A 17,092-nucleotide genomic window follows, 5' to 3' on the forward strand; every position below is an offset into this window, starting at 1 on the left:
GTTTGTTTTTTGTTTGTTTGTTTGTTTCTGCTTCACTTACATACCTCATTTGAGTTTCCCAATGGGTATAAAGGTTCAGTGCAAATTCAGAGTTGGAGTCCATTTGGTAGAATGCCACCCATCGCCAAGCCATTACCCCCCCTCCAAGAACTCCTTTCTTCTTCTCCCTTGTTCTCAAGGATATTTATTGCCCTTTACCTGGAGGAAACAAAAGTAGGTAGAATTAAAGTTGGCCTAGTATTGTATGGTGAAGATAGGATTGGGCAAGTGGGTCTGACATATAAATGGGGATATCATGGTATCTTGTTTATACAAAATCACCAAAGGCAGCTTCTGCTACATTATGCTTAGACAAAACTGGAGATTTTTGTCTCTAGTGTCCAATTTTCATGAGTAGATCAAAGATGTGATTTCAGTTAGTTCTTCCATTGACTGACAGATGGATGTATAATGAGGGTAAATGCTCAGTCATCACCTGGAAATCCACCTCCCCCACACCAGTGAGATCACAACTTCCTTTGCTGCAGAGTACAACATGTTTTTTGTAAAACAGATCATTTGGCTCCTTGGCAATGGTGAGAAACCTTTGTCTTTTTAAAACTAATAATCCTAAGAGGGAAAAATTCCACTGAGGGAAATATACAAATAAAAGGCATTCACATAATTTAAAATTTTTAACAAAGTAACAAATCACATTTAAGGATTTTTACAATTTTTTCAATTTCATGTTCTGTTCAGTTAAGAGATGGACAAAGGAAAAGGGTACAGAAGGAAAGGAAGGGAAAGAAAAAGTACATGGAAGAAGAAAAGGTAGGGAGAGAGGCAGATAGAAGTTAGAAGGAGGGAGACTAAAGGAGAAGAGGTAAGAAAAAAGCCAATTAAGATATATACAGAGTAAGAGAAAAAAGAAAAATGTTAGGAAAGAAGCTTAGTAGTTTCTGAATGAGAGGAAGTGAAATAGAATGAAGAGCACTCACTTTCAAGTCAAAGGACTCAAATTCCTTTCTCATCTTTGACTCTTACTATCTGTGGCCAACTAGTCCAACCAACTCATTTACTCAAAATTTATCCTTCTTGATCTCTCTGCAAGATTTGGCACCACTGACTTCTCCCACCTCCTGGATATTCCCTCTTTCTCTGGGTTGTTGTTATTCTTCTATTCTTTGATTCTGCTCCTATATGTATGAATGTTGCTTCTCAGTCTATTTTGCTAGGATGATCATACCTGTCTTTAATTAGGATATAACCCAAGGCTCTGACCCAGATTCTTTTCTATCTTTTCTCTGCAGTCTTGCACTTAATGTCCTTATAACATCTCCCATAGGTTTAACTACTGTATCTATTGAGATGGCTCCCGGGGATCTATATCTAAATGTATATCCATATTCATATCTTTATCTATATGTCTATATCTGTATCTGTATTTATATATATCAAACCCTAGTCTTCCCTGAAATATAGCCCTAAATCAACAGCCTATTGGACATTCAAACGGAGTGTCCTATAGGCTTCTCAAACTCATCATACTCAAAATAGAATTCATCGTGCCAGAAGGACTATAAAACAATGCATACAAAATGAATAATGAACTGCAGGAATTTCATGTGAACTGGAATGACCTCCAGGAATTGATGCAGAGAAAAAGGAGCAGAACCAGGAGAACAATATATACAAAGATGGATACACTATGGCACAATCGAATGTAATGGACTTCTCTACTGACAGCAATGCAATGATCCAGGGCAATCCAGAGGAATTTATGAAAAAGATGCTATCCATGTCCAGAGAAAGAACTGTGGGAGTAGAAACACAGAAGAAAAAAATATGATTGATCACATGGTTCAATGGGGATATGATTGGGGATGTTGACCCTAAATGATCACTCTATTGCAAATATTAATAATATGGAAATAGGTTTTGAACAATGATACATGTAAAACCCAGTGAAATTGCTTGTTGGCTCTGGAAGGAGGGAGGGAGGAAAGGAGGGGAAAAGACATGAATCATGTAACCATAGAAAAATATTCTAATTTAATTAATTAAATAAATTTATTTTAAAAAATAAAATAAATTCTGCAAAGAAAAAATAACCAATATATATTCTTTGAACTAGTGATACCACTAATAGGACTGTATCCCAAAGAAAATTTTAAAACGTGTGAAATGACCTTCCTGTACAAAAATATTTATACCAGCTCTCTTTGTGGTGGCAAAGAATTGGAAATTGAAGGAATGTCTTTCAATTGGGGAATTGCTAAACAAATTGTGTCATATGATGGTGGGATGATGTTGTGTTGTAAGGCAGGATGAACGAGATGACTTCAGAAAGAACTGGAAAGATTTTCATGCACTGATATAGAATGAAATAAGCAGAAACAGGAAAGCCTTGTACACAGTAGCAGCAATACTGTGGAATGATCAACTGTGATAGATTTAGCTACTTTCAGCAATACAATGATGCAGAACAATTCTGAGTGATTTAGGTAAGGATAATTTTAGGGTTGTGACATAATCTAAATTAATTTTGGTCACCAGGGAATATCCCAAATAAAATACACAAGTCAGTTTGCAAAGTTATGGTGGTTTAATTAATATAGAGGGAAGAAATTAAGGAGAAGGGAGAGGGAAAAGGTGTAGGCTTTCTCTGGCCTGGCATGTGCCAGGGGGAGTTCAAAGTCCTCCACCATGAGGTCTCTGAAGAAGATTAGTGGCTTTCTAAGAGGATAGTGTTTGGAAGGTAAAGGAGAAAGAATCAGCCTAAACTCCGAGAGAGCTCAGTTAAGATGCCTCACCTGAATTAGGCTACTCAGCTTCCTCCAGTATGGTATCAAGGAAAATTCACCACTAAACCCAGGCAATAGCAGCTGCCACCCAAGATTCCAAAACACTCAGCATGCTCCACCAGCCACCTCTCCACCACCAAAGAGACCAGAGAGAGGAAGTGACGTGAAATATATAGACAGTTTTTACATCACTTTCTTGTGTCTTACATGTAAATTTGGTAGCTTAAGCTTGACTTAGGACAGCCCAGGGGTCTGTCAGTTGTTTCTGATTCGACATTTGCTAGCACATGTCTGTTATAGGCCATCCTCCTAACTACTTAATCCTTAAGTATGGGTGTAGACATTCCTGTTTTTGGTAGACTAAGTAGGGTGGAGTAATCTAAAGTTCACACTTATGACAAAGAATACTATTCACCTCCAGAGAAATAACTGCTGAAGTGAAAATGCAGATGAAAGCATTAGATTTTTCAATTGTTTCTTTGGGTTTATGCTTTAAAGTTTTGGTTTTATAAGATTACTCACAAAAATGAACAATATGGAAATGTGTTTTGAATGATAATACATGAATAACCCAGATCTAATTGCCTACCAGCACCAGGAGGGGGGAAGGTAAAGGAAGGAGGGAGATAAGTTCAATCAAATAAATTAGGAAAACTTGTGTGGAAATTTGTTATTACATGTAATTAGTAAAAATAAAAAATAAAGTAAAAATAGAATTCATTATCTTTCCCCCAAAGTCCACTTCTCTTTTCTATTGCCACAATATTTCTCATAGATATTCCCTTCTTTAGGCTCACAGTTATCACTCTAGTTCAGGTCTTAATAAGCTCTAGCCTGAACTTTTTCAAAAGCCACCAAATTCATCTCCTTAACACAAGTTTCTCCCCTCTTTAGTCCATCCTCTACATACCTTTTTTAAACCCTTACCTTCAGTCGTAGAATCAAGACTAAGTATTGGTTCCAAGGCAGAAGAGCAGTAAGGACTAGACAATTGAGGTTAAGTGGCTTGCCCAGGGTCATACAGCTAGGAAGTGTCTGATCCAGATTTGAACCCAGAATCTCTTGTCTCTAGGCCTGGTTCTCTATCCACTCATCTACCTAGCTACCCCCTCTATATATCTTTCAAAGTAATTTTCCTAAAGTAATGATTTGCAGAATCTTTTGTCTCTACACAAATTATTGAGGACCTCCCCAAAGAGCTTTTATTTATATTATGTCAACAGGTATTTATTGTGTTGAAAAATAAAACATCTTAGTATTATTACAAAAATGTCCTAAGAGGGTCTTGGGGACCCTCAGCTAACCCCAGAACACATGTTATCCCTAGTAAACAAACTCAAGTGGATCCCCAATTACCTATAGTATAAAGTATAAACTCTTCAGTTCAGTATCCAACCCCTTCTCAACCTGTCCCCAACATACTTTTATAGCCTTATATATTATTTCCCTTCCTCTACTATGTAATCTAAGCAAAGTGGCCTTTTTTGCTTTCCTCATACACATTATTTATCTCCTAACTCTGTGCCATTGCATTAATTGTCTTCCAGTCTGAGGATTCACTCCCTCCTCACCTCCAACTCTTAAAATCCCTAGTTACCTTAAAGTTCAGTTCAAGTGTCATTGTCTACATAAGACCCTTCCAATTCCCCGACTATGCCATCCCCACCAACATTATTATGTATCTGATTTATATGTGTCTATTTATAGAATCTCCCCATTGGTCTATAAGCTTCTTGAAGTCAGAGACTTACACTTTTGTCTTTGTATCTCCAGCATTTAGAAGTTTCTGACATAATAATCACTTTATATCTGCTTGTTTATTGATTGATTGAGGAGTACTTGAGACCCAAAGAGGTTCTGACTGTCTAATCACCTCTAGCTGGCAGGATCATAGAAGAAGTAGCCTTGGTGGCCTAGACCTTGGAAGAGGAAAAGAATTTCCATCAGATGTAGAAGGGAGAATCCCTTCAAGGCATGCATTTGAAAGTGCATAGAAGTGAGATTGGACACAGTAAGGAGCAGTATATATATCTAGAATGTATAAAATATGAAGAATGAGTGAAATAAAATTAAAATAAGGCTGGAATGTTTGATTAGAACTAAATTGTGGAAGGTCTTGAATGCTCAGTTAAGGCTGTATTTTACATATGAGGTAATGGTGTACCACCAGAGGTTTTTGAGTAGGGAAGATTCATGATTAGATTTGTGCACTAGTAAGATTGCTTGAACATCAACCTGTAATAGGGAGATTGAACGATGGAAAGATTAAAGGCAGGAAGATCAGTTATTAGGCTACTATAATCATCTAAGCATGAGGTGATGAGGACTCTAAATTAAGTGATACAGAGGAAGCAGAAAGGAGGAGATAGTTTTGAGAAATGTTTTCAAATACAAACAAAAGGACTTGACAACCAAATGAATATAGGTGATGAAAGAAAGGGAAGGTGTAAAGTTGACTACGTCAAACCTGGATGAATAAAAAAAATAGTCCAGCCAGGAACAGAAATTGGGAATTTAGGATAAGAAAAAAAATTTGAAGGAAAGATGATGAATTTTGTTTTAGACATGTGGGATTTGAGGTATTAATAGAATGTAAAGGTGGACATCTGTCCAGCATGTAATTAGAAATATGGGACTAGAAGTCAAGAGAGAGTTCAGTCTATAGTTATAGTTATTCATAGATATAGTCAGTCAGGGAGTCATTCACATAGTAAATATAGATAAAGTTATAATAGAAGACAAAATTTTCAAAGAAAAAACTACAAAGGGAGTAAAGAAGATGGTTAAGAACATTTAGCCTTTAGGGATGTTCATGTTTAAGGGATGGAGGAGGAAAGGGAACTAACTACAGAGTCCAACAAGGAGTGAGGGTGGAGAAGACTCAGAAGGGTATATCAAGAAAGCCAAATGAGAAAGAGCATCCAAAAAAGCTTGTGGTCAACCATATCAACTTCTACCAAAAGGTAATGAAAATTGAAGACTGAAGTCACTAAACAATTTGGCAATTAGATGGTCATGAATGATGTTGGAGATTTAATAAGTTATTTGTAGTAAATAAATAAAATTTAGTAAGGACAGAAGCCAGTTTTCATGAAATTAATGAGCAAGGAGGAAAGAGGAAATAAGTATATGACTACTCTTTCCAGCAATTTAATAATAAAGATATCAGGAAGAGATAAGAAGATTGCTTAACATAACAATAGATTTAAGGATAAGTGCTTTTTTTTTTTTTAGGATGAGGGAGAATTTAGTGTATTTGTACCCAGAGGGAAAGAAGGAAATAGAATAGGAGAGATTTAAAGTGAGGGGGAGAGGGAATGGTATATGGAATGTGGTGTTAAAGGAGACAGATGGTGATAATAGTCATCAGTAGTAAGGTTAGTTTTGTCAAGGAGAATAATTTTATTATCTGAGACTAAAAGGAAAGAAAGGATTTGAGAACACATCTTTAGAGTTAAAGAGAAGATCTAAGGTAGCTCATGTCAAATCATCTCAGTTTTCCCATTTTCAGTCCTTTTGATGCCATCTTAAAGGGTGTTGGATGGAGTTGGAGGATTGAAGAGAATGTAAAATTTTGGCAAATGTTGCCTTGGGGAACATCATAGTCAATTAAAGATAATAAAGGTTGCCATGTATCAGTGAAAGCCCATTTGGAATTAATGACCACATTTTTATTGGTGGACTAAGTCAGCATAGTTCTGTGACTTATCTATCTCTCCATTTCAGGGATTGAAGTGGAGAAGGTGAATCAATCGATAACTATGTATTAAGTACCCAATATGTGTTGAGCACTGTCCTGGGTACTGGAAATACAAAACCAAAGATGAAATAGTCCCTGCCCTCAAGGAATTTATATTTTATCAGAGATAACATATACATAGATGGACATATATAAAATAAGAATACACAAAAGAAATATGAAGTAATGTTGGGATGGTGAGAGTTAATCAAAGTGGGGGACTTGTGAGGCAAGATGAGTGGAAAGGTTGGGTTTGGGGCATGTTCAAGAGTGGACGAAAATGCATATTAAAATAGCTAACCATTGTGTCAAGATTGTGAAGGGAGCTGAAGTCAGAACAGGGATTATGAACTGAAATAACAGGAAGTGGTGAAGCTATTGAGGATTCCAATGAGGGTGAAGAGCAGGCTCTGTGAGAACAAGGAAAGAGGTCCTTAGTAGCAGTAGATGGTAAGGTGATGCCTACATAGAGTAGAGCAAATATGAGACCTAGAGCAGAGCATGGATGAATGCTAACCCAAACTTTGCAATGCTAGCTACAATTTCATCAAGAGCTATCTTCCCTGTGGTGGGAGCAGGGATGGGAGGGAGCAGAGGAAACAAGGTACAATTAGAGAAAGAATATAAGCTCTTATCTTCAAAAGATGAAGTTTCATTTCTCTTAGTCCATGCCTTAGAGGCTGGGTTCCCAGTTCAAACCTTCTTGGCCTATGATATCGATTACTTTGCTCTCTGCCCATGCTCAGATGCTGCCCAAACTTCCTGTACCACCACTGCAGAAGACCCTGGCCATGTACCTCCAGTGCATGAAACACCTAGTGCCTGAGGAGCAGTACAAGAAGAGCAAGGTGATTGTGGAGCAGTTTGGGGCCCCTGGGGGCCTAGGGGAGAGCTTACAGCAGAAACTCTTGGAAAGAAGGGAGAAGACAACAAACTGGGTAAGGAGTCACCACATTATAAAACCCAACTGAGGCAAGTGGAAAGGGAGTGTGACAAGTTCTATATTTCTAACACCCCTGGCACCATAATTTAGTTTACTTTGTAAAAGTCTGTATTCTTCTCAAAGCCTCCTTCCACCCACAGTGCTTGGTAGCATCTTGGACTTTACCCATTCAAAGGTATATAATAATTTGGTTTCCTTGCACATGTAGAGACTTTATATGTTCCGCCCCAATGTTTTCTCATACATTTCCTTCTTAACAATAAATATTATTAAAAACTTACTCTATTCAAGACAAATGTAGAGAACTGATGAATTTTCAAGATAAGTGTATAGAAATGGCTTAAGATCTAGTTTTGGGAGTCAGGAAGAAGAGGATGGAAGTCCTGCTTCTTACCCAGACTGACTGTGTAACCCTGGGCAAGTCATTTAAACTCTAAGTTCTCCAGACAACTCTCTAAGACAACATATTCCAGATTTGCTACTCTTTGGGTAGAGGGAACCTCACACCAGGGGACTACTATGTCAGGTCATGGGGAGAAAAGATAGCTGCAACACAGATCCTCCCCTTAAGAAGCTTGCCACAGTAGGATAGGTAGAGATATGATTACAAAAGTTAATTTTCCAGTGTGAAAAATGAGAGGCAGAGTTTACTTACTTTCTTCTGAGTGCACACTCAGTGAGTTAGTACTATAGCTGGAACTAGAACCATACAGTTGTATAATTGGGTGTATTCAGCATTTCAACCAACATTTTTTCAGGTTCTACTGTGTTCAGAGCATTTTACTAAATTCTGGGAAAATGATTAAGTTAGTCCATCCTCACAGGACTTTTAGCCTTTTAGGGGCATATTCATGTATGAATACAAAATAATGTCTATTAAATGCACTAGAGAAGTGAAAAAAATTCTATATAGCATCTAACGGATAAAAGCCACTGAAAACCAAGAAAGGCTTTATGGACCTTGATGGAAATGTCCTTCCCACTATCTATGCATATTTTAAATCCTAGCTCAGTTGGGTTGGTTGAAATTTCAAAAGTAGATAGGTAGAAGGAAGGGCATTTTAGGCTCAGGGGGAAATGCTCAAAAAAAAGGTACAAGGGCAGAAAAGCAGAAACATAAACAAGGGGTAGACATTTCAGAGAAATAGATTTCTTGATATCAGGGAAAAGTTACTATCAATTAGAACCTATTCAGAAGTCTTAATTAGCTGCCTCAGAGTTGGAGCAGGAGTCTATGTCATTAGAGGTCTTCCAGTAGAGGTGAGAAGACCACTGGACAAACTGTTTAACCTATGTCAGCCTCAGTTTTTTCATTTTTCAAAAGAGGTAGTTAGACTTGCTAGCCCCTAAAATATTTCTAGTTCTCAATTTACAACTTCATGCACCTTTGTTTTGGGGAGATGTGGATGGATTTCATTCAGGCATAGGTAGATACCTGAACTAGATGATAGCTGTGGAGGTCCCTCCTTACTCTAAATTATATTTTTGTGAAGCATATATTATGAACAGAAGACCCCTGGATATCAGTGACATGTGGTCTATCCACCAGCCACTGCTTCCCTCAGGCCACCTTTATTGTTTACCTTTAGCTCACTGTGTATTGGTTCCAAGGCAGAAGAGGTGTAAGGGCTAGGGAATTGGGCATAAGTGACTTGCCCAGGGTCACACAGCTAGAAAGTATCTGAGACCAAACTTGAATCCTCCTGACTCTCTATCCACTGAGGCAGCCAACTTTCCCTTAGTAGGCATTTAACAAATACTTATTTAATTGAACATTTTCCTTGTGCAAAGTAGAAAAAAAATCTCATGATAAAGATGATACTAAAGATGCCTCACTTTTGGATCACAACTTTATATTTTTCATACTACTTTCACAAACGTCATTTAATTCAACCTTAATAACCATTGTTTCATCTGAACAGGTATGATTCTTACTAATTTAAAGATGAAGAAATAGATTTTGAGAAGGTTCATGCTTCATCCTAGGTCAGGTTGTTGGTGGCAGAGGCAGGACTAGTTGACAGGTTTCAGAAAAGTGAATTTGGGAGATGGATTGAAGCTGTGAGCTGACAAATACCAAGAACTCTTGTCCCAATTTATCCCCAATTGAATGATTGAGGACCTGTGCCCAGACAAAGAAAGGAAAATCCATCTGTGTTCATCAAAGCCAAGAATCTGATGTCAGTTCATCTAAATGCTTCTTCACCTGGCTGAGTTATGAGTCACAGTGTATGCCCCCTTTTTTGTCTGTAGGTCTTTGAGTACTGGCTGGATGACATGTATCTCAACAATCGTTTGGCTCTTCCAGTCAACTCCAGTCCAGCTGTGATCTTTGCTCGACAGAACTTCCAAGATGTGAATGATCAGTTAAGGTAAAGCTTCTTCTGAATTCTGGACCAAATGTTACACAAGGTCGTTTCCCTCCCCACCCCCACAAACCCTTTTATAGTCAGCTGCCTAGCACAGTACACTGGGAAAGGTAAAAGGAGAAAGTACCCCTTTGGGAATCTTTTAAGTGCTTTCCAGGCACTCAAAAAAAAATCCTCATCTCCTATCTTAGAATCAGTACTCTGTATTGTTTCCAAGGCAGGAGAGTGGTAAGAACTGGGCAATGGAGATTAAGTGACTTGCCCAGGGTCACATAACTAGAAAGTGTCTGTGGTCAAATTTTAACCCAGATCCTCCTGACTCCAGGCTTGGCTCTCTATCTAGTTCTGATATGGCAGAGGTGTCAAACATATTGCCCTCAAGAGTGGGGCCCAAATTAAATTTAAATGTAATTGGGAAATATTTAACAAAATAAATTAAAACACAACAAAAGATAATAATATATTTTAAAACTAAGTCAATATGTAGCTCCCAGGGATTCTTATATAGGGATTAGTGGCCCTCATTTCTTTTTGAGTCTGATATTTCTGCTACTGGGGATCCTTGGAAAGTGGTTCTTCCATATGTAAAACATAAGAAATATAGGAAGACAATCATCTAGGGCTGTTGTGATCAGAATGAGCTGATAATACAAAACTGAGAGTCCGGCATACTAAGAACCATTCCTTTGGGAGGTTAATGTCTAGATAGGGATGCCAGAGATGGAGAAAGGCATGTGTATGTCCTAGACAGGGTTTGGAGATAAAACTACTACCCTCCCCCTACAATTCTTGCATCATGTTTTTAAAATTGCTCCCACTGTGTTTTACTGGTCACCAGGGATTTTCAGATTTGACTCGAACACATGAAACTTGATAAATCACAAAATAAATACTTATGTGCCATGAAGAATAGAATTTTCTGGCATTAGGAATGTGCTTTTATAAAATGTCCTTCATTGTACCAACTCTTTGTGTTGAGCTTTAATCAATTACCTATCTTGCCTCTCTCTCATCTTGGTCCTGAGACCTTGACAATCTTTAATAAGAGGTCATATTCTTTTCATAAGGGAAAATCACCAAGCTTTAAACAAAACACCATCAGGATATACTCAAAACCATCCATCACAGACTGTCCCCAAACCAAGGCATTTTATAGGAGGGATAAAAACCATTCCTTCTTTCCCACAGAATGTCTTCCATATGCTACAATTTCAGAGCTCACTGAGCTGTAATAAAAACCTCTGTGCTAATTGCACCTGTCTGAGGTATGATTTACAGGTAGGAGAAGAGAGGAAGAGGATAAAGGGAGGGAACAAGGGAAGGAGAGAAGCAGGGAGGAGGAAAAAAGAGGTGAAGGGAGGCAGAGGCAGAGGAAAAGGTGATGTGCTTTCCTGAGAATTTCTCAGACACTTCAGAAAAAGGGAAATTTCCATTCATTCCTGGATTGAGTCTCCATGCTGTTAATTTTTGTAGTTCAATTGTTTTTCAGTCATATCTCACCCCTTGTGTCTGGGGTTTTATTGACAAAGTTATGGGGGTGGTTTATCATTTCCTTATATAGCTCATTTTACAGATGAAGAAACTGATGTAAACAGGGTTAAGTGACTTGCTCAGGGTCAGGAAGCTAATGTTTGAGGCCAGATTTGAACTCACAAAGATGTCTTCCTGACTTCAGTCCCAGCCCTCTATGGGATGCGCCATCTAACAATGCCATATTGCTATCCTGGGCATGCGATTATGAAGCTTTTCTTCTCTGCAGTAATTTCCTTAGCAAGATCCTTCTGAAACCCTTGGATCACACCTAACACTTTCAATTCATTTCAAATAGAATTTACTGGAGGACCAGCTACAATCTAAGTACTATGCTAATTGCTGGGAACACAAAAACAAAACAATAAATAAAAAACAACCTACTCTGGCCTGTGGAAGCGACCATTCTACCTTGTAGTAAAGGGGGATTTGGGGTCAAGAGCTTAAGGCTAGGAACTAATGTGGGAAAATAAACTGATAGAAAATGAAGTGTGTGCATGTTATCTTCCCCATTAGAATGTGAGCTCCTTGAGGTCAGGGACTATTTCACTTTTGGTATTATATCCTCCTTGCCTGGCACATGATAGGTACTTAAATCTAAATGATTAGTCAGTCAAATAAGTTGAGAGAGAGAGGGGACAAATATAATTGTACAGGGAGAAGGTGTTTCTTTGGGTCTTTGCAAAAATTTCCTCGAAAAATTTGCAAATGTCCCTTCACTAAAATCTATGACAGAAATTGTCAAACAATCCATCGAGAGGGACTCCAACCGTTCATAACTGCCAATGAGATATGATAAAAAACCAATTTATTATACTCAGAGCAGGAATCTCTGTCTATAAAAATGAGTGAGCCCTGAGATGTAGATTTCACAATCTTATTAAGGTTTTAGTTACATAAGCAGGAGGAGTACAACAGAATTTCACAGAAAGCAGCAGTGGAAGTTCTAGATTAGGTACAACAGAATGTTTTCTAGCAGGTAAACACTGGCACCAGAAATCTCAAGCTATAAATTTGCAGACAGACAAACAGAGCAAGAAATAATTAGATAGTAGCAGGGCTTTATCTGATGTCTGCTTGATTTTGCAGACTCTAGCTAGTGACATGATAGGTTCATCTTAAGTAAATGGTGATAAGAAGGTTAAGCCAAAAATTCTCTCATCAAAAAGTCTCCTAAAAGCATTAGCTAAGCAAACAAAAAAAGCAGCAGGTCTTTGGGAAGCTTCTTACTCTTTTCTCAAGAAAAAATAATTCACACACCTGAAAAATATTTTGAATAATAGAACTTCCACTGATAAGGGCTTTAGTAAATTAATCAATCAGGTCTTCACTAAATGTATATTTTGTGTCTGACACTTTGAAGGGTACTTAGGAGAATGTAAACAATTATGTAGTAACTGGGCACCCTCCCCCCCAATCCTGCACAACCCAAAAAAGCTTCCCCAGGTTCAAGGTACAATGTGGGTCTAAATCAATTTAAAAATCACAGCTCATGAGCTTCCATGAAGAAATTTACTTTTACTAATCATCCAGAGAGCCCACAGTTCAACTAAAAACTATTTAATCATATGGTAATATATCTTTTCTTCACTTAAACCTGAGCCCCATTCCCCAAAAACTATATATACCATCAGTGGAAAGAATGTCTTCCTATAAGGAACACATGTGGATGGTCACACACTTAGAGAGAACTTGTGCCCAAGGAATACACATAAGAAGCATGTGTGGAGGAGAACATGTGGCAAAGGCACACATGTACAAGAGCTCATGGATAGAGAATACATGTGGTCACTCATACTTCTAGTGCTAAAGAGTTGCTGATGTCACCCACTCTCCCCCTGGATGTGTTCCATATGGTCCCTACTAGACATTACTTCATTAGGCATATGGTAGTGTAGCTTCTGGATTTTTGCTGGACGACTCAGCCAATATGCTAGCTTTTCCCATTTTGTGTGCCATCTCCCTTTTTAGTCCAAAGGCTTAAGCTTCAGGTCCTTCAATTATGAGAGAGGCAGGCTCTTACACCCCACTCATTACACTAGGAAAAAAGCATAACTTGTTTTTTCACAATAGGAATAGGAATAATTTCTCTGTGCCAAGTCTATCTGACAGTACTATAGAGGATACGTGTCTGATTTAACATAAGGAAAACTGTTAACATCATTGGTTACATCAACAATAAAAGTAACAAAAATCATATGATTACATCAATAGATGAAGGGAAAGCTGTTAACAAAATACAACACTCATTCTTAGTTTAAAAAAAAAGGAATATGATTCTTGTAACCAAGGAATAATGTTCTAAATTGACTGGTTAAACAAAATTTTCAAAAAAAAAAACACTCGAAAGCATAAATATAAATGGATTTTTCCTTAGAATAGATATAGAATAGCATGTACCTAAAACCATCAGCAAACATTATCTGTAATTAGGATAGGTTAAAAACCTTCCCTATAAGATCAGGAGTAAGGCAAAAATCTCTATTACACCAATATTATTTCATATTGTTTTAGTTTCCTTTGACTTCTGCCAATTCCATATTTAAGGTGCCTTTTAATAAATTGCCAAAGGCCATATGGATATGAAGTCCTGAATTTTTTTTCAACCTACCAGGACCTTTCAGGTCTCCCATGTAGAAAGGGAGGAGGAGAGATAAGGAACACAAAGTTCAGTGGAGGTATGTAAAGCCACCTCAATGCTCTTTGTGTTCCAAATTCCTGCCATATGTATATGTTGCCAGTAACAAGCTTCCCATGTTCTGGATTGATTTACTCATAGAAGACAAAGTGCCTGCCTCAAAGAGCCTACATACTATCTAAAGAAGCCAGGCCCAGAAGTACAGAAAGTGAATTAATAAGACCAGGAAGTCTTTACTAAGGGTCAAATGAATGATGGAGAGAGAAAATATTTGGGGAATTCAGAAGAAGAGAAAGATCTCCAAGACATAGAATAGCCAGGGAGGATTTTGCAAAGGAGCAACTTGCCCTCAAAGAGGTAGAGGAGAGGTGGGAATGGGGAGTTTTAGGAAAGAAAGGCCTGAGTTGAAATACACAAAAAATCTTTGGGACAAGGCACTGCATTTTTACTTTAAAAACAGAAGTTATTAGTAAAGCTAACAGAGAAAACAGCCTAAAAGAAATGATAAATATAAGCAAGCAACCCATAAAAATTTATTGCACAGTTGTACTTTTGTACAATGGATATTTATGTTTAAATACAGTATTCCTCCTCTCTCTTCTACCAATAGAATGCAGAATCCTTGAGAGATTTATTGTTGTTCAGTCATTTCAATTGTATACAACTCTTTGTGGTCCTATTTGGGGTTTTCTTGGCAAAGACACTGGAGCGGTATGTCATTTCCTTCTCCAGGTCATTTTTCAGATGAGGAAACTGAGGCAAACAGGGCTAAGTGACACAATTAGTAAGTATTTGAGGCTAGGTTTGAACCCAGAAATTTGAGTCTTTTTGACTTTAAGGTCCTTGCAAGAGAGACTATTTAAATTTTGTTTCAGACAGTTTGAATGCAGATCAAAGTGTACCATTTTTCACTATTTTCTTCCTGAGTCTTTTTTTCTTGTATAAGGAGTATGTGTCTTCTTTGACAACATGATAAAAATGGAAATATGAAATTGCATAGTACATGTATAACCTATATCATATTACTTGTAGTCTTGAGGGTGGGGGAAGAACATGGATGGTGAAATGTCAGAAAACAATTATTAAAAGCCATACCCAATTGCATAACTATATGCAATTGGGAAAAAAATAATACAAAAAAATTTTGTCTTTGTAGCCCCAACCTGGCATAGAGTCTGTTAAAAGTGGGGACTTAGGGGGCAGTTGGGTAGCTCAGTAGGTTGAGAGCCAGGCCTAAAGAGGGGAGGTCCTGGGTTCAAATCTAACCTCAGACACTTCGCAGCTGTGTGACCCTGGGCAAGTCACTTGACCCCCATTGCCTAGCCCTTACCACCCTTCTGCTTTGGAACCAATACACAGTATTGATTCCAAGATGGAAGGTAAGGGTTTAAAAAAAATGGGGACTTAATAAGTTGTCCCAAAAGTAAGAGTTCAGTTTTAAGTTTAACTGTCTCTACAATATGTGTTGGGACATCTCCTATATAGATTTAAGGTTTGCAAAATACTTTCTATATATAATCTTACTTGAGCTTTGTAACAATCCAGCTATACAGATCATATAGGTACCATATTATTTCTGCTTTACAGATAAGGAAACTAAGGTTTAGAAAAATAATAAAAGTTCATCAAGCCACTGGCAAAATAATCTGGAAGTGTTTCTTAAAAATAGAAGATACTCTTCTTCTCCACTTCATTCCATTTTGTTTAATTTTCCTAGGTCTCTGTGTTGTGGAGGAGGAGGAGGGCACTGAGTATATTTGCTATAGCATACGAATTACAGATGAATGAATAAATAAAAAAGTTAAAATACTTATTAAGCACTATGTGCTAAGCATAATGTTTCACATAAATCCTTGTGGGAATACAAATGCAAAAGCAAGGACAAGGGTGACTCAGTGGATAAAGGTACAAGCCTAGAGAGAGGAGGTCCTGGGTTCAAATATGATCTCAAACATTTCCTAGCTGTGTGACCCTGGGCAAGTCACTTTACCCCCATTTGCCTATCCCTTACCACTTTTCTGCATTGGAACTGATATTAGTATCGATTCTAAGACTAAAAGTAAGGATTTTAAAAAAGCAAAGTAAAAGACCATCTCTTACCCTAAAGACGTTAAATTCTAATGGGGGAGACCATACACTTAGGGGAGTATTGAGCGGAAGTAATCTTTGGTTCAGAAAGTTATATGGATGGTTAATAAAGCCATGAAGGAACAGATTGACAATCCCCCTCCAGGAATGATCAGCAGAGCTGATTTGAACATGGTTCTAAGGGGGAGGTCCACATGCAACAAAGCCAAAGTAACTGGCTAGGTTACTTTCAAGATGGTCAGTGAGTAGAAAGTGAAGTCAAGCAGGGCTGGAGCTCCCTGAGATTGTGGGACAGATGAGACCTTCAGCAATCAGATGCACATGGAACCCCAGGGCAGAAGTTCAGAGCAGAGCCAGAACCTCCAAGCTTTGGTGTCTGATCTGGGCAGCACACAGACCTGTGTTCTGTGAACCCAGGAGAACAAAGGACAGGTAGAGACAGTAGTAAACTGGATATTGGTAACCAAAGAAGAACCAATAAAAATCTGCCAAATAATGGAAAATGTTGGACAAAATAATTTTTGAATGAATTTAAGACTTGCATCCAATAATATATTTTTTCTCAGTATACAATCAAGCCATAGTTCATCCTCTAAGGAAAATAAAGAAAACAAAAACCATTTTGACATGCATCCTCTGGCATTCTATTTTGCAACTTCTCCCTTTTAAAATGGGGGTAATTAGCAGATTTTTTTAAATTTCCCCTGTGCTGTTGACTTCTCAAATTCCTAGAGGCTGGGTAATGCAAAACCAGGTTGTCATCATCACTTTTTGAAAGGATTCAAAACAAAAGCCTTTTTTAAAAAAAATGTAAAATTTAAATGTTTTGCATGTGCAGCAAGCTAAGGTTCTGTTAGCCTTCTCAGATTTCCCATTATTATGCCCCAGGTCCTATCTGAAAGACTGTTTTGCATTCATACTGCAGGCCTCTCCAAGGATCCATCCAGCAGCTTCCCTTGAGCTCTGAGAAGGAATATGACTAGCTTGACATTTTCCTAGTCC

The 17,092-nt window shown here is 37.9% G+C and overlaps 1 protein-coding gene across 1 annotated transcript in view; it reads left to right on the plus strand.

The window, feature by feature from the left end:
• The window catches only part of CHAT (choline O-acetyltransferase), a 100,116-nt gene that overhangs the window by 10,051 nt on the left and 72,973 nt on the right, over positions 1–17,092 (plus strand). The window contains exons 3-4 of the mRNA XM_007478625.3: positions 7,269–7,460; positions 9,719–9,837. Of these exons, the coding sequence (XP_007478687.2) occupies positions 7,269–7,460; positions 9,719–9,837 (311 nt within the window). The remainder of the gene's footprint in view (positions 1–7,268; positions 7,461–9,718; positions 9,838–17,092) is intronic.

Source organism: Monodelphis domestica, chromosome 1, assembly GCF_027887165.1.
Source record: "Monodelphis domestica isolate mMonDom1 chromosome 1, mMonDom1.pri, whole genome shotgun sequence".
NCBI lineage: Eukaryota > Metazoa > Chordata > Mammalia > Didelphimorphia > Didelphidae > Monodelphis > Monodelphis domestica.